The sequence below is a fragment of the Notolabrus celidotus genome, chromosome 1 (genome assembly GCF_009762535.1).
Source record: "Notolabrus celidotus isolate fNotCel1 chromosome 1, fNotCel1.pri, whole genome shotgun sequence".
In the NCBI taxonomy this organism is placed as follows: domain Eukaryota; kingdom Metazoa; phylum Chordata; class Actinopteri; order Labriformes; family Labridae; genus Notolabrus; species Notolabrus celidotus.
Window position 1 is genome coordinate 1,165,751 of NC_048272.1, and position 23,710 is coordinate 1,189,460.

General features: G+C 40.8%; 2 protein-coding genes across 2 annotated transcripts; both read left to right on the forward strand.

Moving 5' to 3' along the window:
- The first annotated feature begins 2,084 nt into the window (after positions 1–2,084).
- b3galt6 (UDP-Gal:betaGal beta 1,3-galactosyltransferase polypeptide 6) lies at positions 2,085–7,545 on the forward strand. The gene is made up of 2 exons (XM_034684415.1): positions 2,085–2,397; positions 5,796–7,545. Exon 2 carries the CDS (start codon positions 5,806–5,808, stop codon positions 6,823–6,825), a length of 1,020 nt encoding a protein of 339 aa, XP_034540306.1. The 5' UTR covers positions 2,085–2,397; positions 5,796–5,805; the 3' UTR covers positions 6,826–7,545.
- A 7,541-nt stretch (positions 7,546–15,086) lies between these two features.
- tmem167b (transmembrane protein 167B) lies at positions 15,087–23,232 on the forward strand. Its single transcript, XM_034695372.1, has 3 exons — positions 15,087–15,279; positions 20,792–20,923; positions 22,147–23,232. The coding sequence occupies exons 1-3, from the start codon at positions 15,270–15,272 to the stop codon at positions 22,227–22,229; spliced, it is 225 nt and encodes a 74-aa protein (XP_034551263.1). The 5' UTR covers positions 15,087–15,269; the 3' UTR covers positions 22,230–23,232.
- Positions 23,233–23,710: the final 478 nt, after the last annotated feature.

Genomic DNA, 23,710 nt, shown 5'->3' on the forward strand with positions numbered 1-23,710 from the left:
CTGGACTGTAACACACACACACACACACACACACACACACACACACACACACACACACACACACCTACACACACACACACACACACACACACACACACACACACACTACTTACAAGATCTCTACCTCAGCTGCTTTTGCACATTAACCGTTTACTTAATCATTTACTTACCTCGAATACTGTCTGCACTATTTGCACTGTTATCTATTTTCATTGTCCATTTTTAAACTGTCACTGCACTACCTGCACTGTGTACATAGGATGTTTTTATAGAACTGTATTTTATTATATTTTATTGTATTTTATATTTAAATTTTAGATATTTAAAAGCTGGAAGAGAGAAACAGCATCTCGTTTTTCCTGTATGTCTCGTATATACAGTGAAAATTGACAATAAAAACCTTTGAATCTTGAATCTTTTTTTTTATTACTGAGACATAAAGAAATTGTCTCTACTTGGGAAAAAGGTCCAAGTAAAGTATGTCTTGAATGAGCAAACAGTGCAGATGTATATAAATAAGAATTACCATGGATTTTATTAAGGTTTATATGGATGCATCAAAGAACATGAGCAATACAATTGGAGTGGCGTTCACTGTCCCAGAATTCAATATTAAAAATAGTGAAAGAGTGAGTGATGGATTGTCTGTGTACACGGGGGAGTTTGTAGCACTTCTGCTAGGGACACAATGGGTAGAGGAAGTGAGGCCGTTAAGAGCATCCAGTTCATCACTGATGAGCACAACATGTCAGAAAGTAGACCAGATATTTTAGTAGACATTCAACAATCAGTGTGCAGAATTCAAATGATGGGACTGACCGTGATATTTCTGTGGGTTTTCATACGTCACAACGCCATCCGGTCTGTAACAGGAAGTCAGAGCTCGGAGCTTGTTCAGCCCATAGACTGTATAAAATACAACTCAACCCCTCCTCCGTTTTTCATTCCCTGCACACGTGTGCTAACAAGGAGCTTAGGAGGGAGGCATGCTAGTTGTAGGCTGTCTTAATAAACACAAAGGTCGGTTTTACTCCCCACGTCTGCAGATTTGAAGATCTAGTGGATGATTTTTATTTTTCATGGAAAAGTGCTAGCGCTAGTTAGCATAGCCACATAGCTACATGTTCGTAGCTGTGTACCAAGACACACGTCGACATATTGACAAATAAAACAACAAGAAACACTAAATCTGTGACCAATGGTTCAGAAAGGTCCTGCTGCAGGCGCCTCTCCATCAGGATCAGATTCTGGATCAGATTCAGAGGGTTGAAGTAACGCGGGTCTGTGAGCAGCCGTGTATATTCAGCCAACATGTAAACATTAGATCAACGTGCTGGAGAGCCGAAGCCACATCCACTTCCTGAGGGGGCGTGGTCAGAGAGCTCATTCTCATTTAAAGGCACAGACACAGAAAACAGCCTGTTCTGAGCAGGGCTGAAAAAGAGGGGTTTACAGGCAGACCAAAATCTGATTTCAAAGTGTTTTTTTGAGCAATAAACTTTAAAGACATGTTTTAGGGACCTCTTAGACCAATATATTTTGATGAAAAAGAGCAGAATATGTCACCTTTAACTTTATTTTTCTATCTATACTCTATTTATTTTTGGTCTTTTGGTAATTTCTTTGTATTTATTTGTTTATTTATTGTTATTATTTCTTACAAGAGATAGGTAATGGCGCCTGATCCACACTCCACACCAGTAGGTGGCGGTAATGCACCTTGATGTTGTTTGCCAACCGCCAATAAAAACCCAAGGAAGAAGAAGAAGAAGAGACTCGATGGATGGATGCTATAGAATTTTGTTTAAGTTTTGAATAGAACTAGGTTGATAGAGAGGATCTAGATTTGAGAGTGTTACTTTATTTTAATTATTAGTATTGTTATTATTTTTGGTTTTTACTTAATTTTTCTCAATTCATTTTTTGGTCTTTTGGTAATTTCTTTGTATTTCTTTGTTTATTTATTGTTATTGTTATTATTTCTTAGAAGAGATAGGTAATAGCTCCTGATCCACACTCCACACCAGTAGGTGGCGGTAATGCACCTTGACGTTGTTTGCCAACCGCCATTAAAAACCCAACGAAGAAGAAGCAGCAGCAGCAACAGCAGCAGAAGAAGAAGAAGAGACATAAAGATGAAAACAATTATACTTGGCAAAACTCGTCCGGCGCACAATTTAAGCTGCTTACTGTAACCTGCGTGGCCAAAGACTTTACATGTTGTGGTATTAATCTTTCGTTTAATCCAATATGAATAACTGGAGCATGTTTGCATTCAGTGCAGTGAGCCTACCAAGTGCGCAGACGGTCTTATCGCGGTAGCTCCGTTAGCTCTTCAGAGTCTGTGGCCCGCTCCGGCTGGATCACGCACAGGACTGCTACTTTAAAAACGCTAAGGTAACTCTCCTCTACTTTATGATTTGTTGCTGAATATAACAATGCTGCGAAACATGTCATGGTGCTGTTCAATTCCCCAAGCCTAGCAATGTGATGATGCTATCCTAGGCTATATGGATGCTACTCAAAGATGGGTGGTGTGCAGCTAAGTTGCTCGATAGATTCTATGATCTTAATATGTGATCCAAATGCAGAAGGTGTTCCTCTAATCTGTACAAAGGAAGGAACTGGACGTGCTAAGCCCAACGTTAAAAACAGGCCAACATCAATCAAGGTGTTTTATATGATGCTCATTAATGTTTGTTTACATAATGTATTTAATGAACAGTAGGGGAGAACGGGGTTGGTTGTCACATTTTTTACTGTTTTGATGATTGCTCAACATCAAAACATCTTTCAATAGTCATTCCTACATTAAACTGAAGCTTAAGGTGTTGGCTTGAAATGTGTATCCCTCTCATTTTCCAACTCATTGTAACAAAAAGGCAATTAACTATCAAAAACACACTGACACTCTGACACACTATGGGGTTGGTTGTCACACACTATGGGGTTGGTTGTCACACACTACGGGGTTGGTTGTCACACACTATGGGGTTGGTTGTCACACACTATGGGGTTGGTTGTCACACACTATGGGGTTGGTTGTCACACACTATGGGGTTGGTTGTCACACACTATGGGGTTGGTTGTCACACTATGGGGTTGGTTGTCACACACTATGGGGCGGTTGTCACACACTATGGGGTTGGTTGTCACACACTATGGGGTTGGTTGTCACACTATGGGGATATGTCACACACTATGGGGATGGTTGTCACACTATGGGGGTGGTTGTCACACACTATGGGGTTGGTTGTCACACTATGGGGATGGTTGTCACACACTATGGGGCCGGTTGTCACACACTATGGGGTTGGTTGTCACACACACTATGGGGTTGGTTGTCACACTATGGGGTTGGTTGTCACACACTATGGGGATGGTTGTCACACTATGGGGATGGTTGTCACACACTATGGGGCTGGTTGTCACACACACTATGGGGTTGGTTGTCACACTATGGGGTTGGTTGTCACACACTATGGGGATGGTTGTCACACTATGGGGGTGGTTGTCACACACTATGGGGATGGTTGTCACACACTATGGGGCTTGTTGTCACACACACTATGGGGTTGGTTGTCACACTATGGGGTTGGTTGTCACACACACTATGGGGTTGGTTGTCACACTATGGGGCTGGTTGTCACACACACTATGGGGTTGGTTGTCACACTATGGGGTTGGTTGTCACACACTATGGGGATGGTTGTCACACACTATGGGGTTGGTTGTCACACACACTATGGGGTTGGTTGTCACACTATGGGGCTGGTTGTCACACACACTATGGGGTTGGTTGTCACACACTATGGGGGTGGTTGTCACACACTATGGGGTTGGTTGTCAAACACTATGGGGATGGTTGTCACACACTATGGGGTTGGTTGTCACACTATGGGGATGGTTGTCACACACTATGGGGCTGGTTGTCACACACTATGGGGATGGTTGTCACACACTATGGGGCTTGTTGTCACACACTATGGGGTTGGTTGTCACACTATGGGGTTGGTTGTCACACTATGGGGTTGGTAGTCACACTATGGGGTTGGTTGTCACACTATGGGGATGGTTGTCACACACTATGGGGTTGGTTGTCATACACTATGGGGTTGGTTGTCACACACTATGGGGATGGTTGTCACACACTATGGGGTTGGTTTTCACACACTATGGGGTTGGTTGTCACACACTATGGGGTTGGTTGTCACACACTATGGGGTTGGTTGTCACACACTATGGGGTTGGTTGTCACACACTATGGGGTTGGTTGTCACACTATGGGGGTGGTTGTCACACACTATGGGGTTGGTTGTCACAATGGTATTTTACTGGGAAAAATCTTTTGAAAAAGGCTAAATTTGAAAGTTTAATTGCACTGACAAGTGATAGGCCCAGTGGTGGAGCCAGACAGTTTTGACCTGGGTGGCCAAACTGGGGCACTGACTCTTAAGGGGTGGCCAGGTGTGGAAAACATTAGGGGCTTACCCCCAAACTAGTAGGGTTACCTCCAATAATCACATCTACTTTAACTTCTTTTTATACAATAATTTTAAAAATGTTACATTTTTGTCGATTTTTAACGTTAACATTAAAAATGTAACTCAACAGAGTATCAACATTTTAATCTGCTCAACTGAACTGAACTCTTTAAGGACTCAAAATGAAGAGGATTGTCCAAAGTCAAAGCATCAACAAAAATAATATTCAAATGCAAAGAAACTACTGTCTCTGCAGTACAACACACACACACTGATTTCAATAAAAGTAATTCCTCTGACATGGCAAATAGCCAATCATGTTTAAGAATTTCAGGGTGGCAACTGGGGTGGCCATTCAGTTTTCAGAGGTGGCCATGGCCCCCCCTGGCCACCCCCTGGCTCCGCCACTGGATAGGCCTACATAACTTAATGCATTTTAACATAAATGCATCAAGGACCATGAACAGGAAACACATCTTTAGGCCAGCCTATATAACAACATAAAGAACAAAACAAATAGGCCGAACAATAATGGCCGACTCAACTAGGCTACATGCAGTCACTGTCTGAGTTACAGTGATGGCAAATGTAGGGTCTGCACACTCCAACTCATTTCACCATGCATGATTTTGCCAACATAGGGATTGGTTGTTACATGTGACAACCAACCCCAAAGTGAATGTGACAACCAACCCCAACTGGAATTTTTTGCTAGCATCAAGGCTAACAACCATCTAACAACTAGTTACCTAGCTAATACAAATCTAAACTATAGCTTCCCCCTCACACTTTGTAAGGGTAACACTTGTTTTGTTATAAACCCATCGTTTAAAAGCCTAGAAGAAAAATATTGAGGAGCTGAATATTTACAATTTGACATGAAAAACACAAAAAGTCCTCTCACCTCAAGTTCAGCTGTCTTACTCCAGAGAAGACTATGTAGGTGAGCTCTGATCCTAATTCTGGAATTGTCCATACCCCAATTTGAGAGACAGCGCCCTCTGGTGGCGATATATAACGAGTGTGCCAACCAACCCATGTGACAACCAACCCCGTTCCCCCCTACAGCACAATTACAATCGTACTTCCACAAGTAACACCGAATCAATCGTCTGGACTAATTTATGACGTAAGAACAGTCAAGAGCCTAATAGGATGTAGAATTAAAACAAAATTCAGATTTGTCCTCCTATAAGTAAAACTTCTGTCTTCTCCCCTCTTAAGCTTTCTGTATAGGTTTTATGATTCTGCTTGTAAGAATGCATCAATACAAATCCTTTGTAATATTTTATTTTTCTCCCCTATCCACAGGTTTAGAACCATGCATCTGTTACGTCTAGTGTGCCGCCACAAGACAGCCCTGGTCATTGCCACTGTAAGCAGCTTTGCAGTAGTTCTGCTCTTCTTGGCCAAATGTACCTCAGAAACTCTGAAACAGGGCCACCAGGATCCTCCTGGTCTAGCCCCTCGCGCTAATGTGATGCAGTCCCGTCCAGAGCATCATAATCCTCCCTCCACGTCCAAAGACTTGTCAGCATTGTTAGTGGTCCTCATCACAACTGGACCGAAGTACACTGAGAGGAGGAGTATTATCCGCAGCACCTGGTTGGCCAAGCGGGACTCTGATGTTCTGGCCATGTTTGTTGTGGGAACTCAGGGGCTTCCCAGTGAGGACCTCCAGAACCTGAACACAGAGCAGGGGCGGCACAAGGACCTGCTCTTACTGCCTGACCTGAAAGATTCCTATGAGAACTTAACACTCAAGCTGCAGCACATGTACTCCTGGCTGGACCAGAATGTGGATTTCAAGTTTGTTCTCAAAGCAGACGATGACACATTTGCTCGCTTAGATCTCCTGAAGGAGGAGCTGAAGGCCAAAGAGCCCAGCCGGTTGTACTGGGGCTTCTTCTCAGGGAGGGGGCGAGTGAAAACAGCTGGTAAGTGGAGGGAAAGCTCTTGGGAGCTTTGTGACTACTACCTACCCTACGCACTGGGTGGGGGCTACATCCTCTCAGCAGACCTGGTACACTATATCCACATCAATACTGGATACTTGAAGACGTGGCAGAGTGAGGATGTGTCACTGGGCGCCTGGCTAGCACCGGTGGATGTCAGGAGGACACATGACCCACGCTTTGACACAGAATACAAATCACGTGGTTGCAACAACAAATACTTGGTGACACACAAGCAGAGTTTGGAGGACATGTTGGAGAAACACCAGACTCTACAGCGTGATGGCCGGCTCTGCAAGGAGGAAGTCAAGCTGCGATTGTCCTACGTGTATGACTGGGGTGTCCCCCCCTCACAGTGCTGCCAAAGGAAGGATGGCATTCCTTGAGTTTTGTCCTATCAACAAGACTTAGTTTGCCCTCAGTTTCATATCACCCTATGATCATTTTCAACCAAGTCTCTGTTGGAATAACATTTAGAGTTGTGTAATGGATCCCAGACGTTGAAAGAAGATGCCTTAAAACAGTTAGAAACCACAGCTCAGATTTGGAAAACCATTTTTCTAAAACAATAACTATAATTTTCTTTTACTTTTTTAGTTTCCATGGGTATTTAGAATAGGGTGAAAAATGTGTTTAAAGCAAGACCTTTCTCTAATGTGAGGTTCATGGAAGAAAAACAATTACATCACTTCAAATTTAAAAATAAGCTTAAGTGTTGATGGTGATCTAGTCCAGGTAGGACTCCTTTTTTTTAACCTTAATCCTGATCTACTGTAGTTTAGGCAGAGAGCAGGTATTTAAATTACAGCATTAAATATTTTGAAATGACGTCTCTCTCGATCTAGTTTTGTAGCTGTGAGTGTAGAAAACTGGCAAACAATAAAAAGAACTGCTGAACCCCCTCCTCCCCCTTTAAAGCCCCTGTGAGGAACTTCAGATTTGTGAAGATTTTGGCCTCCCCTGTCTCAAATGATACATCTGAACTCTCTGCTCATTTTGCCGTTTGCATGTCTTCGTAGTGTTTTTGAACACAAAGCCTCATCTAACGTTCTCAGTCTTATCACTCATTGAAATCTTTGCTGTAGAAAGTGTTTTTAAAAAAAAAAGGGTACAGTTGATCACTTCAGCCTACAGAAGAGGATTAGGGCCACTGAAAAAAATAAATACATTTAAGGTCAAATTTTTTTTAGTATTATTATTCTATGAAAAAAGTCAGAATTCTGGGAATAAAGTCATAGTTCTTACTTTAATCTCAGAATTCTGACTTTAATCTCAGAATTCTGACTTTAATCTCAGAATTCTGACTTCTGGGCATAAAGGCAGGATTCTGGGATTAAAGTCAGAATTCTGAGAATAAAGTCAGAATTCTGAGAATAAAGTCAGAATTCTGAGAATAAAGTCAGAATTCTGAGAATAAAGACAGAATTCTGAGAATAAAGTCAGAATTCTGAGAATAAAGTCAGAATTCTGAGAATAAAGTCAGAATTCTGGGATTAAAGTCAGAATTCTGAGAATAAAGTCAGAATTCTGAGAATAAAGACAGAATTCTGAGAATAAAGTCAGAAAATTTACTTTAATCTCAGAATTCTGACTTCTGAGAATAAAGTCAGAATTCTGAGAATAAAGTCAGAATACTGAGAATAAAGTCAGAATTCTGGGATTAAAGTCAGAATTCTGAGAATAAAGACAGAATTCTGAGAATAAAGTCAGAATTCTGGGATTAAAGTCAGAATTCTGAGAATAAAGTCAGAATTCTGAGAATAAAGACAGAATTCTGAGAATAAAGTCAGAAAATTTACTTTAATCTCAGAATTCTGACTTCTGAGAATAAAGTCAGAATTCTGAGAATAAAGTCAGAATTCTGGGATTAAAGTCAGAATTCTGAGAATAAAGTCAGAATTCTGAGAATAAAAACAGAATTCTGAGAATAAAGTCAGAATTCTGAGAATAAAGTCAGAATTCTGACTTTAATCTCAGAATTCTGCCTTCTGAGAATAAATTCGGAATTCTGACTTTAATCTCAGAATTCTGCCTTCTGGGATTAAAGACAGAATTCTGAGAATAAAGTCAGAATTCTGGGATTAAAGTCAGAATTCTGAGAATAAAGTCAGAATTCTGGGATTAAAGTCAGAATTCTGAGAATAAAGTCAGAATTCTGAGAATAAAGACAGAATTCTGAGAATAAAGTCAGAAAATTTACTTTAATCTCAGAATTCTGACTTCTGAGAATAAAGTCAGAATTCTGAGAATAAAGTCAGAATTCTGGGATTAAAGTCAGAATTCTGAGATTAAAGTCAGAATTCTGAGAATAAAGACAGAATTCTGAGAATAAAGTCAGAATTCTGGGATTAAAGTCAGAATTCTGAGAATAAAGACAGAATTCTGAGAATAAAGTCAGAATTCTGAGAATAAAGTCAGAATTCTGGGATTAAAGTCAGAATTCTGAGAATAAAGTCAGAATTCTGAGAATAAAAACAGAATTCTGAGAATAAAGTCAGAAAATTTACTTTAATCTCAGAATTCTGACTTCTGAGAATAAAGTCAGAATTCTGAGAATAAAGTCAGAATTCTGAGAATAAAGTCAGAATTCTGGGATTAAAGTCAGAATTCTGAGAATAAAGACAGAATTCTGAGAATAAAGTCAGAATTCTGGGATTAAAGTCAGAATTCTGAGAATAAAGACAGAATTCTGAGAATAAAGTCAGAATTCTGAGAATAAAGTCAGAATTCTGGGATTAAAGTCAGAATTCTGAGAATAAAGTCAGAATTCTGAGAATAAAAACAGAATTCTGAGAATAAAGTCAGAATTCTGAGAATAAAGTCAGAATTCTGACTTTAATCTCAGAATTCTGCCTTCTGAGAATAAATTCGGAATTCTGACTTTAATCTCAGAATTCTGCCTTCTGGGATTAAAGACAGAATTCTGAGAATAAAGTCAGAATTCTGGGATTAAAGTCAGAATTCTGAGAATAAAGTCAGAATTCTGGGATTAAAGTCAGAATTCTGAGAATAAAGTCAGAATTCTGAGAATAAAGACAGAATTCTGAGAATAAAGTCAGAAAATTTACTTTAATCTCAGAATTCTGACTTCTGAGAATAAAGTCAGAATTCTGAGAATAAAGTCAGAATTCTGAGAATAAAGTCAGAATTCTGGGATTAAAGTCAGAATTCTGAGAATAAAGACAGAATTCTGAGAATAAAGTCAGAATTCTGGGATTAAAGTCAGAATTCTGAGAATAAAGACAGAATTCTGAGAATAAAGTCAGAATTCTGAGAATAAAGTCAGAATTCTGGGATTAAAGTCAGAATTCTGAGAATAAAGTCAGAATTCTGAGAATAAAAACAGAATTCTGAGAATAAAGTCAGAATTCTGAGAATAAAGTCAGAATTCTGACTTTAATCTCAGAATTCTGCCTTCTGAGAATAAATTCGGAATTCTGACTTTAATCTCAGAATTCTGCCTTCTGGGATTAAAGACAGAATTCTGAGAATAAAGTCAGAATTCTGGGATTAAAGTCAGAATTCTGAGAATAAAGTCAGAATTCTGGGATTAAAGTCAGAATTCTGAGAATAAAGTCAGAATTCTGAGAATAAAGACAGAATTCTGAGAATAAAGACAGAAAATTTACTTTAATCTCAGAATTCTGACTTCTGAGAATAAAGTCAGAATTCTGAGAATAAAGTCAGAATTCTGGGATTAAAGTCAGAATTCTGAGATTAAAGACAGAATTCTGACCTTAATCTCAGAATTCTGACTTAAATCTCAGAATAATATATTTTTTTTAAATTGACCTTAATTTTTTTTTTTTCTCAGTGGCCCTACTCCTCTTCCGTATCACCCTGCAGCATACTTTACAGAAATAATCAGTCTTGTTGCTGATGGTCTCATTTGCTCTTGTACATCATATCTAGACATCAGTATTAATTTCAGTCTGATTCTGAACCAGCTACAAACTGCTCACAGACGCTTTAACTCCTGAATTGAAAAAACAACACCAGCCTCGTCTCCTTTCTGGCCATTATTCCCCTTTTGCCGTGTTATTTTGACCCAAACCAGCATCTTCCATTACTGCTTATTTAGCACATAGGTGGCCTCCCTCTCGCCTCTTTCTGTGCTTCCTCTGCTCTTATTATTGAAAATGTTCTTTTACAACTCTGAATATTTTTGGGGATATTTCAATGTAAAAAAAAATAAAATACAGGCACCAACCTATAGACGTTTCTTACCCTGCCTGATGTCTACATATTTTTTTAATGTAAGCAGTTTTGTCTTTTGTATTTTATTTATTGTTAATTTATTCTGCAGCAAACAACACACTGGTACTGATTTGTGACAGAAGTGCAGTGGCTGTGATTGCTGCCTGTGATTAAACTTTGTATTTATAACTTGGGAGAAGAAGAAGTGTTCACTTTTTCAGTGTCAAACCTTTGTTTACAATCAATGGTATGCGTCTTATTCATTATACTGGAGTATATGCAGGAGGTTTTAAATGTCCAGGGTACCAGTGACACTGATAGATCTAGGTCCGAACATTATCTGAGCTGACGTATCAAGTTGTTTTGTATTGTTGTTCACAGCATATCTCAGAGGGAGAAACTTATTATGGGCTGCTAGCTGGCACTTGGTCACTTTTTTTAAATGAGAAATATAATTTAAAGGTTGAATAATATTCAACTGTTCCATTTTTTTTCTCTTCAAAACAAACATTTCCTTTTGATTTTAATAGCTGTGTCCCAAAACTTGTAAAATGTGTACAGCACTGGTCAAAGGCTATGAATTGTTGAAGCAAGAAAGTGTGACTGGTTTCAAGTTTTTGTGAATAATGACATCATTTTCTCACTGTTCAGTACAACTACAGTGTCAGTGTTTGTTTTCAGTACATGGTCAGCCTCCTTCAGTGTTGTAATAAAATGTGTACATGCATTTTTGTCTCTTTTATTCTAAACTCTTTCCAGAGTGGTTCTCCTTTAACTGGCAGTACATGCACTTGTGTGTACTTGACCCTAGCAGCACTAATTTGCTCCTCATCTTCTCCAGCTTTGACTGAATGTCAGGGAATATCTTATCGTGGCTAGTGTGGTTCAGAGGTAGAGCGGGTCACCCTCCAACTAGAATGTCAACAGTTCGATCCCCAGCTTCGACATGAGGGAGTAATTCTTGGGCAAGATACCAAACTTCAAGTGGTGTCCTGAATGAACAGTAGCTTTGGATTGAATTGATAAGATGTATGGTTCTATGTGTGCTGACATATATACAGTGGGGCAAAAAAGTATTTAGTCAGCCACTGATTTTGCAAGTTCTCCCACTTAGAAAGATGAGAGAGGTCTGTCATTTTCATCAGAGGTACACTTCAACTATGAGAGACAAAATGAGGAAAAAAAATCCAGGAAATCACATTGTAGGATTTTTAAAGAATTTATTTGTAAATTATGGTGGAAAATAAGTATTTGTTCACCCACAAACAAGCAAGATTTCTGTCTCTCACAGACCTGTAACTTCTTCTTTAAGAAGCTCTTCTGTCCTCTACTCGTTACCTGTATTAATGGCTCCTGTTTGAACTGGTTATCTGTATAAAAGACACCTGTCCACAGCCTCAAACACTCAGACTCCAAACTCAACCATGGCCAAGACCAAAGAGCTGTCCAAGGACACCAGGAAGAAAATTGTGGACCTGCACCAGGCTGGGAAGAGTGAATCTACAATAGGCATTGATAATCTCCCTGGATCTGGGACCCCATGCAAGATCTCATCCCGTGGGGTCAAAATGATCATGAGAACAGTGAGCAAAAATCCCAGAACTACACGGAGGGACCTGATGAATGACCTGCAGAGAGCTGGGACCAAAGTAACAAAGTCTACCATCAGTAACACACTACGCCGAGAGGGACTCAAATCCTGCAGCGCCAGGCGTGTCCCCCTGCTGAAGCCAGTACATGTCCAGGCCCGTCTGAAGTTTGCCAGAGAGCATATGGATGATCCAGAAGAGGATTGGGAGAATATCATGTGGTCAGATGAAACCAAAATAGAACTTTTTGGTAAAAACTCAACTCGTGGTGTTTGGAGGAAGAAGAATGCTGAGTTGCATCCCAAGAACACCATACCTACTGTGAAGCATGGAGGTGGAAACCTCATGCTTTGGGGCTGTTTTTCTGCAAAGGGGACAGGACGACTGATCCGTGTTAAGGGAAGAATGAACGGGGCCATGTATCGTGAGATTTTAAGCCAAAACCTCCTTCCATCAGTGAGAGCATTGAAGATGGAACGTGGCTGGGTCTTCCAGCATGACAATGATCCCAAACACACCGCTCGGGCAACGAAGGAGTGGCTCCGTACAAAGCATTTCAAGGTCCTGGAGTGGCCTAGCCAGTCTCCAGACCTCAACCCCATAGAAAATTTCTCAATAGCCCTGCAGTGAGCAGTGTGCCATGTTCATGTGATTGAGGAATAGCATAGATATTCAACTGTACTTGCATGAAATCTGGTTCTTTTAGTCAGGATTATGCTAAAATATAATTATCCCCAAATTTATTTAAGTTCCCTATTAAGAGCCAACCTTCAATTTAGTAAATTCCTGCAACATCCTCCATGAACGGTTTGGCGGTGGGTCAGTGATGGTTTGGGGAGACATAACCTTGGATGGCCGCACAGACCTTCATGTGCTAGCCAGAGGTACCCTGACTGCCATTAAGAACCTGGATGAGATCCTCAGACCCATTGTAGGACCATATGCTGGTGCAGTGGGTCCTGGGTTCCTTCTGATGCATGACAATGCCCGACCTCATGTGGCTGGAGTGTGTCAGCAGTTCCTCCATGATGAAGGCATTGATGTTATGGACTGGCCTGCCTGTTCCCCAGACCTGAATCCAATAGAGCACCTCTGGGGCATCATGTCTCGTTCCATCCACCGACGCCACGTCGCACCACAGACAGTCCAGGAGTTGATTGATGCCCTGATCCAGGTCTGGGAGGAGATCCCTCAGGAGAACATCCATCGTCTCATCAGGAGCATGCCCAGACATTGTAGGGAGTGTATACAGGCACATGGAGGCCACACACACTACTGAGCCTCATTTTGAATTGTCTTGAGGAATTTCCACAGAAGTTGGATCAGCCTGTGATCTGATTTCCCACTTTGATTTTGAGTATGATTCTGAATCCAGACCTCCGTGGGTTAATGATTTTGATTTCCATTGATAATTTTTATGTCATTTGGTTCTCAACACATTCCACTTTGTAATGAATATCAATCAATCAATCAATCAACCTTTATTTGTATAGTGCCAAATCACAACAAACATTATGTCAGGACGCTTTTACAAACATAGGAGGTCTAGACCACTCTATGTCAAATTATGAACAGAGACCCAACTTCAAGACAGGGTAAGACTCAGTCTGACCCCACCTTAATCCATCATGAGCATTGCACATCGCAGTATTTAGCTAGTTACAGTGGTGAGGAACAACTTCCTTTTAACAGGCAGAAACCTCCAGCAGGACCAGACTCATGTTAGACAGCCATCATGCCTCGACCGAGTTGGGTCTGGAAAGACAGATAGAGGGGAGTAAGAGAGAGAGGTGATAGTGATGAGACGTGTAGTAGAAGCTGTTGCCGCTGGAGTCCAGTATGTCCGGATCAGCTGGAGTCCAGAACGTCTGCAGCAGGAGGACGTCTACGGCAGCTCAGAGGAATCTACGAGACAATGGAGGTCAGGGACTCCAGAAAGGTCTATGGTTAGTAACTTTAATGGGACAGGCAGAGTTAAAGTAAGTGATGAAGGGATTGGGGGGAAGGGGGTGAGCTAGGATCCCAGTGTGTCAGTGCGCCAGTTCCCCTGGTAGTCTAGGCCTATAGCAGCATAACAAAAGCTGGTCCAAGCCTGATCCAGCTCTAACTATAAGCTTTATCAAAAAGGAAAGTTTGAAGCCTACTCTTAAAAGTGGAGAGGGTGTCTGCCTCCCGGACCCTGACTGGTGGATGATTCCAAAGGAGAGGGGCCTGATAACTGAAGGTTCTACCTCCCATACTACTTTTAGAGATTTTAGGTACAACTAGCAAGCCTGCATGTTGGGAGCGTAGTGTTCTAGAGGGGTAATAGGGCACTATGAGCTCTTTAAGATACAAGGGTGTCTGATTTTTAAGGGCTTTGTAGGTTAAAAGAAGGATTTTAAATTCTATTCTAGATTTTATTGGGAGCCAGTGAAGAGAAGCTAACACTGGAGAGATGTGCTCTCTCTTCCTAGTTCTAGTCAATACTCGAGCTGCGGCGTTTTGAACTAGCTGAAGAGTCTTTAGAGACTTATTGGGGCAGCCTGATAAGAGGGAGTTACAGTAATCTAACCTGGAGGTAACAAATGCATGGACTAGTTTTTCTGCGTCGCTCTGAGATAGGAAGTGTCTAATTTTAGAAATATTGCGCAAGTGAAAATAGGCTGACTTTGAGATTTGTTGAATTTGAGAGTTGAAGGATAAATCTTGATCAAATAATCAAAGAATAAAGATTTTCAACTGGAATAGTTCATTAATCATGATCTAGGATGGGTTTTTTAAGTGTTCCCTTTTGAGCAGTGTATTTCTTGAAGGGGGTTAGGAGTTTAAATCATCCACTGTCAGAGCCAACACTAGGTGGCGGTAATGCGCTTATAGGACTGATGCAAACCGCTGAGTAACACACGAAGAAGAACGAAGACAGGGATCCGGAAGTGTCAACCGACTGACTGCAAACCCAAAGTGGTTGTCTTCAATAACATCTCCACTTTGTGATTCATGATGGAGTGCTGATTTGAAGGACGAAACAGTAATACATCATCGTCACAGAGCAAACAGCGAATATGACAAATGGTAGGTTTGCTGTATGGCGTGCTAGCTTGGCGGCGGTAACAGTGTAAGTTAGGCTAACACGAAGCTAGGTTAGCTGTAGACGTGGCCCCGGGCAGCGCTGTCAGAAACTCCTTCACTAATTCTCAAACTTGTTTGTAGAAATACAGTTCTGCTCATTAATTATCCGTCTTGTCTTTAAGTATAATATCTTTAAAGCTCTTGTGCTTGTACCACCAGTTTTACTAAGGCCACAGTGTTTATTAGCTTTACCAAACGCCCGGTTTGAGTTGCTAATGCTATAACTGTCAGATTAAAGCTTCATTCCCAGAGAAGTAGGAAACACTTGCATGTAGATGTTATTCCTTAAAATGCAAATCTTGAAACGTCATCTGTTTTCAATGTGTGGAGTATTTGCGTATGTCCAACTTAAGTTCATTCTGTGCTACACAGAGCTAACAACACAGCTTTCAAAATGTATGTAGGCGAGGAAGAAACATCACAAAAAGCAGGGTGTGTTTATTATTGTTAAGCATGCGTTGATGTGTGAAGAAGACACTGATAGATTAATTGATGAAAGCTGCAGTTACTCATGTTTGTATCCCAAAGCCTGACGTCAGAGTATGTGCATAGATATACAGTTGTGCTCATTAGTTTACATACCCTGGCAGAATGTAGGATTTATGGAGTAGTTTCTGTTGTCTTCATGATATAAAAAGAGTAAACACAGTTGTTTGATAATAACTTGCTTCATCCAACCACTAACCATGAGTGAAAAAAAAAAAAAAATCTCTTATCTTTCATATTCTCTGAAAAAATGGCCCAAAAAAAATCACAAATTCTGCCAGGGTAGGTAAACTTATGAGCACAACTGTATACTTTATTTCAGACCCATAGGTCCATATCAGCACAAGAGTAATATAAAAGACTAAAAACAAGTCAAAGACATGTCCAGCAAGAAATAAAGAGATCATATGACGACAGTTTACACATTCATTTTGATTAAAGCATAAAAAGGCTTTTGTTCCAATGTTTCCAAAAGCAAGAAAAATACATTGTGTCTCTTAATGTGGGCTGAGTGAGCTCCCTAAAATTTAATTTTCTGAATCAGCTAAGTGACACATAAATGCATACATCCAATTTCTCAGTACAGCATGAAACGTAGAGACATTGTTAGTAGGGATCGAGCGGCAACCTCCGGTCTAAAAATATGAGTCAATGCGGAAGTGTTAAAAGCTGCAGTTCATCGAGGATCCACTTGAGGCTGGCTCCGGAAGTCACATACACATGAATGGGGAAAAGACATGTTTACAGCCTGGTACAAAAGATGAGTGTAGTCTGAATAGCTAATTTCTCGATGTCCTCTCACTGTGAGGGGGGTGAATTTTTTTCTAATTCGGCAATTTTGAAGATATTGAGATTACCAGTCTTCCAATGAGAGGCTCAGCTGCCTGTGGGAACACTGCAGCTGTTGGCTAGGAGGCTCAAAGCCCGCCTCTTTACGTCACACTGGCTCGACAGAAGCAATATGGCTGCCGCAGCCGATTGGTCTCAAAACAGCTCTTCAGGAACAGATGGGTGACGTCACGGATACTACGTCCATATTTATTACAGTCTATGGTAGGGATGCACCGATCCGATCCTGTCAGAGCCGTGGGAAGTGGCTTTAAGTTGGGGGTGCTGTAGTAAGAGGTGCAATTTTTTTTTCTTTTTGCATTTAGGTTATGTGTGCAGCTGATAGGCTTTAGCACACATACATTTTATTTTTATTTAACTGGTTTGAATTAGAGCCCTGTGATAGGTTGGCGACCTGTCCAGGGTGTACCCTGCCTTCCGCCCAAAGCCAGCTGGGATAGGCTCCAGCCCCCCGTGACCCCTAACGGGATAAGCGGTCAAGATAATGGATGGATGGATGGATGGTTTGAATTAGGGGTGAGCCCGACTAAGGATTTGCTTAGTCGAATCTGATTCATCAGATTTTGCCCATAGTCGACGAATAGTTGAATGTTTGTTGTTTTTCCTTATTGACCCAAAGTCTGCATGATGGTGACCGCATGACAATATTACACATAACCCTTTACAATTAAGAGACTCATAGCTTAAAGTGAAAGGGACAACAGAATATTATAAGTATAAAACTTAGATTTTTTAAATCTATTTTGCAAAAACAACGAGGTGATGAAGGAGAGAAAACTCAAATAAGACCACCATCAGTTAAACATGGAACAACGCTCCACTATAGAGAAAGGAATCAGGAGATATTTAAACAGTGTTCACACAGTTGAGAGTAGTTTGTCCAACTTAAGGCTAAACATGTTTATAATGTTCAAAATCAAACCTGAACCAGCTAAAGGGTTTTTAAATCTCTTAACAGAACCTTTTAAAACAGTCTTTCATCACGTCTTTGTCCGCTTGAGTCTTTTCAAACTGTACGTGAGGAAAACCATCATGTGTACGGGCAGAAGTGCGCTCCTTGCTTTGTTGACTGTAAATCCTTTCATAGAGAATATCCTCTCTGATGATGTGGAGGTGGATGGGATGCTGTGGATTGTTTTTGAGGCTTCAGACAGCTTTGGGGTATCCCTCCTCATTCTTTTGGCCCCGTACAGTTTTTGTGTGGTCCGGTAATCCTTGATCTCACAGCCCTCTTCATGAAGCTGCTCCTCATCTTCATCACTAGTTTTTAGGATCAACTGAAGTTTTATTTCCTGCATTTTGAGCTGCCATGAACGTAGAAAGATTTAAAGGCCAGCTGAGGTACGTCTGCTCCACAGGTCCCACTAAATGGTCCACCTTTAATTACCAGGGGAGATTTAATTACCACTTTAAGGAGATTTAACACTTCAAGAGCTGTTCTCAGAATTACATTAAATAAGTTTATTTATATCAAAATAGGATATATGAGACACTATTTTTAAGGGAAACAGGAAAATAATGTAAAATTAGACATTGAGCACCCCCATGGTTTGAATGGAATGATCCACATTTCATATGCAAATATTCAACTATGAGATTGGCAGTCGACTAAGACTCGTTAGAACGAATCATCCAATATTCCACTATTTGGGGTCACCCCTAGTTTGAATACAAGCTTTCAAGAGAACTTTTCATTAAACATTCACATCAATAACAAATATAATACAGGCTACTATATATTTAGGGTTAGGATTAGGGTTAGGATTAGGGTTAGGGTTAGGGTTAGGGTTAGGTTTAGGGTTAGGATTAGGGTTAGGGTTAGGGTTAGGATTAGGATTAGGGTTAGGGTTAGGATTAGGGTTCGGGTTAGGATTAGGGTTAGGGTTAGGGTTAGGATTAGGGTTAGGGTTAGGGTTAGGGTTAGGATTAGGGTTCGGGTTAGGATTAGGATTAGGGTTAGGGTTATCATTAGGGTTAGGGTTAGGATTAGGGTTAGGGTTATGATTAGGGTTAGGATTAGGGTTAGGGTTATCATTAGGGTTAGGATTAGGGTTAGGATTAGGGTTAGGGTTAGCATTAGGGTTAGGATTGGGTTAGGATTAGGGCTAGGGTTATGATTAGGGTTAGGATTAGGGTTAGGGTTAGGGTTATGATTAGGGTTAGGGTTAGGGTTCGGATTGTGATTAGGATTAGGGTTAGGGTTAGGGTTAGGGTTAGGATTAGGGTTTGGGTTAGGATTAGGATTAGGGTTAGGGTTAGGGTTATCATTAGGGTTAGGGTTAGGATTAGGGTTAGGGTTATGATTAGGGTTAGGATTAGGGTTAGGGTTCGGATTAGGGTTAGGGTTAGGGTTAGGTTTAGGGTTAGGTTTAGGGTTAGGGTTAGGATTAGGGTTCGGGTTAGGATTAGGGTTAGGGTTATCATTAGGGTTAGGGTTAGGATTAGGGTTAGGGTTGGGATTAGGGTTAGGGTTAGGGTTAGGATTAGGGTTAGGATTAGGATTAGGGACCAAACCAGAACCAAACCAGAACCAAACCAGAACCCTGATAGAACTGAACCAGAACCGACCCAGAACCGAACCAGAACCGAACCAGAACCGAACCAGAACCAGAACCGAACGGAACCATACCAGAACCGAACCAGAATCGAACCAGAACCGAACCAGAACCGAACCAGAACCGAACTGGAACCGAACTGGAACCGAACCGAATCAGAACCGAACCAGAACCGTACCAGAACCGTACCAGAACCATACCATAACGGAACCAGAACCGAACCAGAACCGAACCGGAACCGAATCGGAACCGAACCGAACCAGAACTGAACCAGAACCGAATCAGAACCGAACCAGAACCGTACCAGAACCGTACCAGAACCGAACCAGACGTGAACCAGAATCGAACCAGAACCGAACCAGAACCGAACCAGAACCAAACTCAAGCAAACAGAACCAGAACCAAACTCAAGCAAACATTATTAATGTCCTCAGATTGGTATTGAGAAATATCAGATGCCTCAGCTTGGATGGGCTGATCAGATTTCTCCTCTCAGTGAGTATTTGCCCGGTCTTCAAGAAGACTCGCTCTGAAGGAACAGATGAAGCCAGGATACACAGCCTCCCCTCCATCACCTGTATCCTATATCCTCACATATGATTGGCCACATGGCCGCCATGCTGACCAATCAAAACAAAATTCTGCTGTGAGCAGAGCTGGGGCTGAGCACTGAGAGAGCTAAGGAGGGAAAGGAAAAAACTGGGAGCCGTCTCTCTCTCTCTTGATGCGAGCCGGCTCTTCTGATTCACTATAAAGCATCGACTCTCAGAGCCGCAGCTTTTGATCATGACACATCACTACTGTGCTTAATCTGTGTTACAATTATGAGGGGGCCATGGACAATTGTCTCACCTGTAAGGGGTCCCTGGCTATTCTATTATCAATTTGCCATCATTTTTAAGTATGTAAGAGATGATTTCATTGCTAGCCATAGACTACATGTCTTTCAATGTAGACTTCCACTGAGAGGAACATATTAGACTATTTAGGAACTAAATTAGGAACTAAATTTAGACGGTCATACCAGCTTGATCATCAATGAAAATGTCCTGGAAATGTCCTGGAAAATGATCTCTGGAAAAGAGTGGGAACCCTGTATATAGCATGAGCATATCATTGGTTAACAGATTGTAACATACTCCTCAGTCTTCCACTGAAAACATACTCAAGAACAGGCTCAAATAGGTCATGGTCCCTTTAAGAAGAATAACCTGTTTACTTTTGATAAATGGCTAATTTCATATTGTCTATGGAGCAGATGTACTCTCAAAGATTTAATCTTTCCAGTCTGCACAGTACTCCTTTTCTTCTTATCTAGGCTTCAGGAATTCACAAACTGAACTTACCATTTGCAGTAACAATGCAAGAAACTTTACAGTGGCTCTTTCACATTCACAAGTGTCCTGTTTATGTGGGTTTGTTTGTTTTGTTCCTCTCCTTTGAATGAAGCTGACAGTTTTCTTTTATATCAAGTAAAGAATTAATATTCATCTAATAGACAACTTAGACAGACTTTGTCATTTTGTCACTTTGTCCTTCCTTTTATTTGTATTTTTTTTTTACAGTGTACTCTTTCGATGGCATCCTGGTGTTTGGGCTGCTGTTCATCTGCACTTGTGCGTACCTCAAAAAGGTCCCTCGCATCAACAGCTGGCTGCTGTCAGAGAAGAAAGGAGTTTGGGGAGTCTTCTACAAAGGTACATCTAGATTGAAAGATTGAAACGTGTTCCCAAAGATTGCAAAACCTTTCTGTTGTAACAACTTAAAATGCATCTGTTTTGATTTGATTGGATGACTTTATTTCGAACATGTAAAAGTAAAAGTACAACAACAACAAAAAGCATACAAGTAGAAAAGAAGAAAGAGTGATACAAACATACAAGAAAACAAAAAAGGAACAAAATCAATATTAGCAAGCAGTGAAACAATTTACTTTGCATGTGTGAAAAGGAGTAGGAAGAAGTTAAAACTCATCTAATCCTCCCCCTTCATTCACTATCATCTGTCATTATACTAGTGAACTCCCACAAGTCAAATCTTTATATCTTATCTTCATATTTATACCAACAAACAAAAGTGAACCCCTCGTGATTCACAGCACTAGTCTTCCTCCTTTTACCTCATGAAAATAATTTCTTTATTCTTCTTCTTGAATTGAGTTATGTTCAGACATTGCTGTAGCTCCATGTTGAGGCGCTTCCACAATTTTACACCACAGACTGAAATACAAAAACTTCTCCTTGTGGTCTGAACACTCACCATCTTTAATCTTAACTTCCCTCTGAAGTTATAACCCCCACTCTGTTTCACAGAATAATCTTTGAATATTTCCTGGAAGGAGATTTTTCCTAGCCTTGTAAACAATTTGTGCAGTTTTAAAATCTACAAGGTCAAATAATTTCAATATTTTGGATTTGAGGAACAATGAAAGTTCTGTGCTCATGCAGTGGAAGAACACTGGTCTGCGAGATGCGTCTGAAAATAGTGCCAAAACAAAGACTGACGGCAAACTGCAGAGCTCCAATTTATTCTACTGGTGCATGCACTTGCACCGTGATGAGTGCCTGGACCATATTTTCTTAACTTTAGTGAAATCACGTGAAATAGGAGGCCCCGTCTGCAGAGAATTGTAGCCTAGCTTACCTGCCGGTCCTCTGGGAATTTCCTCATTAAAGGGGAAGAGCTCACCGGCACTCATTGTGGCTAACAGGAGCAATAGTGTACTGTAACTCATACGACCCCACTTCAAAAACACTGAAATATCCCTTTAAGGTATCATGTTTACATCACCTGACCTCACTGATAACACATCTGTTTAAAGGTGTTTGCTTTACTCTTCTTGATCATGTTTGATAAATGTTGTTTTTTTATGACCTTTTATTTTCCTTACTCATCATCTTGGTTATTTCCCCCCCCCCAGCTGCGATAATTGGGACGCGGCTTCACATCGCTGTGGCTGTTTCCTGTATGGCCATGGCTTTCTACATTGTCTTTTTAAAATGATAGAGTGAGACTTGAATGGAGAAGACTGGACGGCTGCTGGCTGGAGATGGACTGATCTCTGTGGTCATGTGCTAATCCCTGTCGTGGGACACCTCCTGGATTTCATAACCGATGAAACCCTATGGCCCTGGAGGGTGGACCCATGTGAAAGACTAGCCAGTGCTGCCCCCCTCTGGTGACTGGGTATATGACTTCTCCCTAAGTGATGCGTGTGCACTACAGACAAGAAGGGCATCCTGAACATAACCCACAGGGAGCCTGTTGGGTCACATAATCATTCTGTTGTACCGTAACACTGTTTGTTGTCTCCATCCACAACCCCATGAATATTTATAGTGAAGGAGGATGCAGATAATAAAAGAGCAGTGTGTGCACAATGAGTTAAACCTGTATACAACCTGACGTTAGCCTAGCTGTATATATTTGGAATAAGACCAATAGAGATTTCACAGAGGATCAAACTGAAACCAGTTACTTCTGCTTGCTCCAAACTGTGCTGTTTTTTCCTGTATGACTGTGTCTGTCCAAGGTGGAGGGGAAAGTAAACAAAGCTAATATATGAAGGTGTTTGTGTGTACACTATTTTTTTTCAGTTTTTACATTTTTTTAACAGCTTTTTTTTTGGCATTTCTTAAACTTTGTTTTGGGTTTGAAATACACATTTTGCACAGGTGTATGTTGTATTTACTTTGATATCTTAATTGTGATATCATGTTTCATACACCACAAGTTGTTACAAATTGAACTGTAAGTCATTTGGGAGTCAAAGTCACAATTGTAGAGTGTCCAAAGAAGGATAACTACATCAATTTATTGTGAAAGCTATATCAGACTTATCCCACAATTAGAATGTCATGCCAAATCCTTCTCATGCAATCTCAATTACATTCTGTATTTTTTGATTCAGTTATGCCACCTTGTTTTTTTTTTTCATTTTTAAAGGAAGTAATTTGTGTTGGGGGAAGGGATGCAATGCAATTTAAAGTAAAAGATTAATCCAAAAGAATTCTGTTTTTTGTCTTTAAGAGAAAGTCATGTCTTTAAAGTGATGCTCATAGCCTAGACAAATACTACACCTCTGGAATTGTACGTTTCAGTGACTGTAAAAAGTCTGTTTTCTCCTGATGCTGGTTCACTGAACGATGTGTGGTGTGAAGTCGAACACGCCAGTTCCAGGGCAGAGTGCAGACGTTACACATTCCCTAGTTTCCAGTAAGTCAGTTTTCCTGTAACACAGGTGCGTCTACAAACTGCCAACTGACTCATTTAAACATGTCAAAATCTGCTCAGTGATCAACAGAGGGAGAATCCCACTCATGGTCCACAGCAGTAGTGATGTGTGGGTCGCGAACGATCCGGCTCTAAGAACCGGCTCTTTGAAGTGAACGACGGGAGCCGGCTCCTGACTGGGAGCCATTTTTTTTAATTTTCTGGTCTTTTTCTGTTAAAGCCTCACGTCTACATTTAGCAGAACGGGGAGG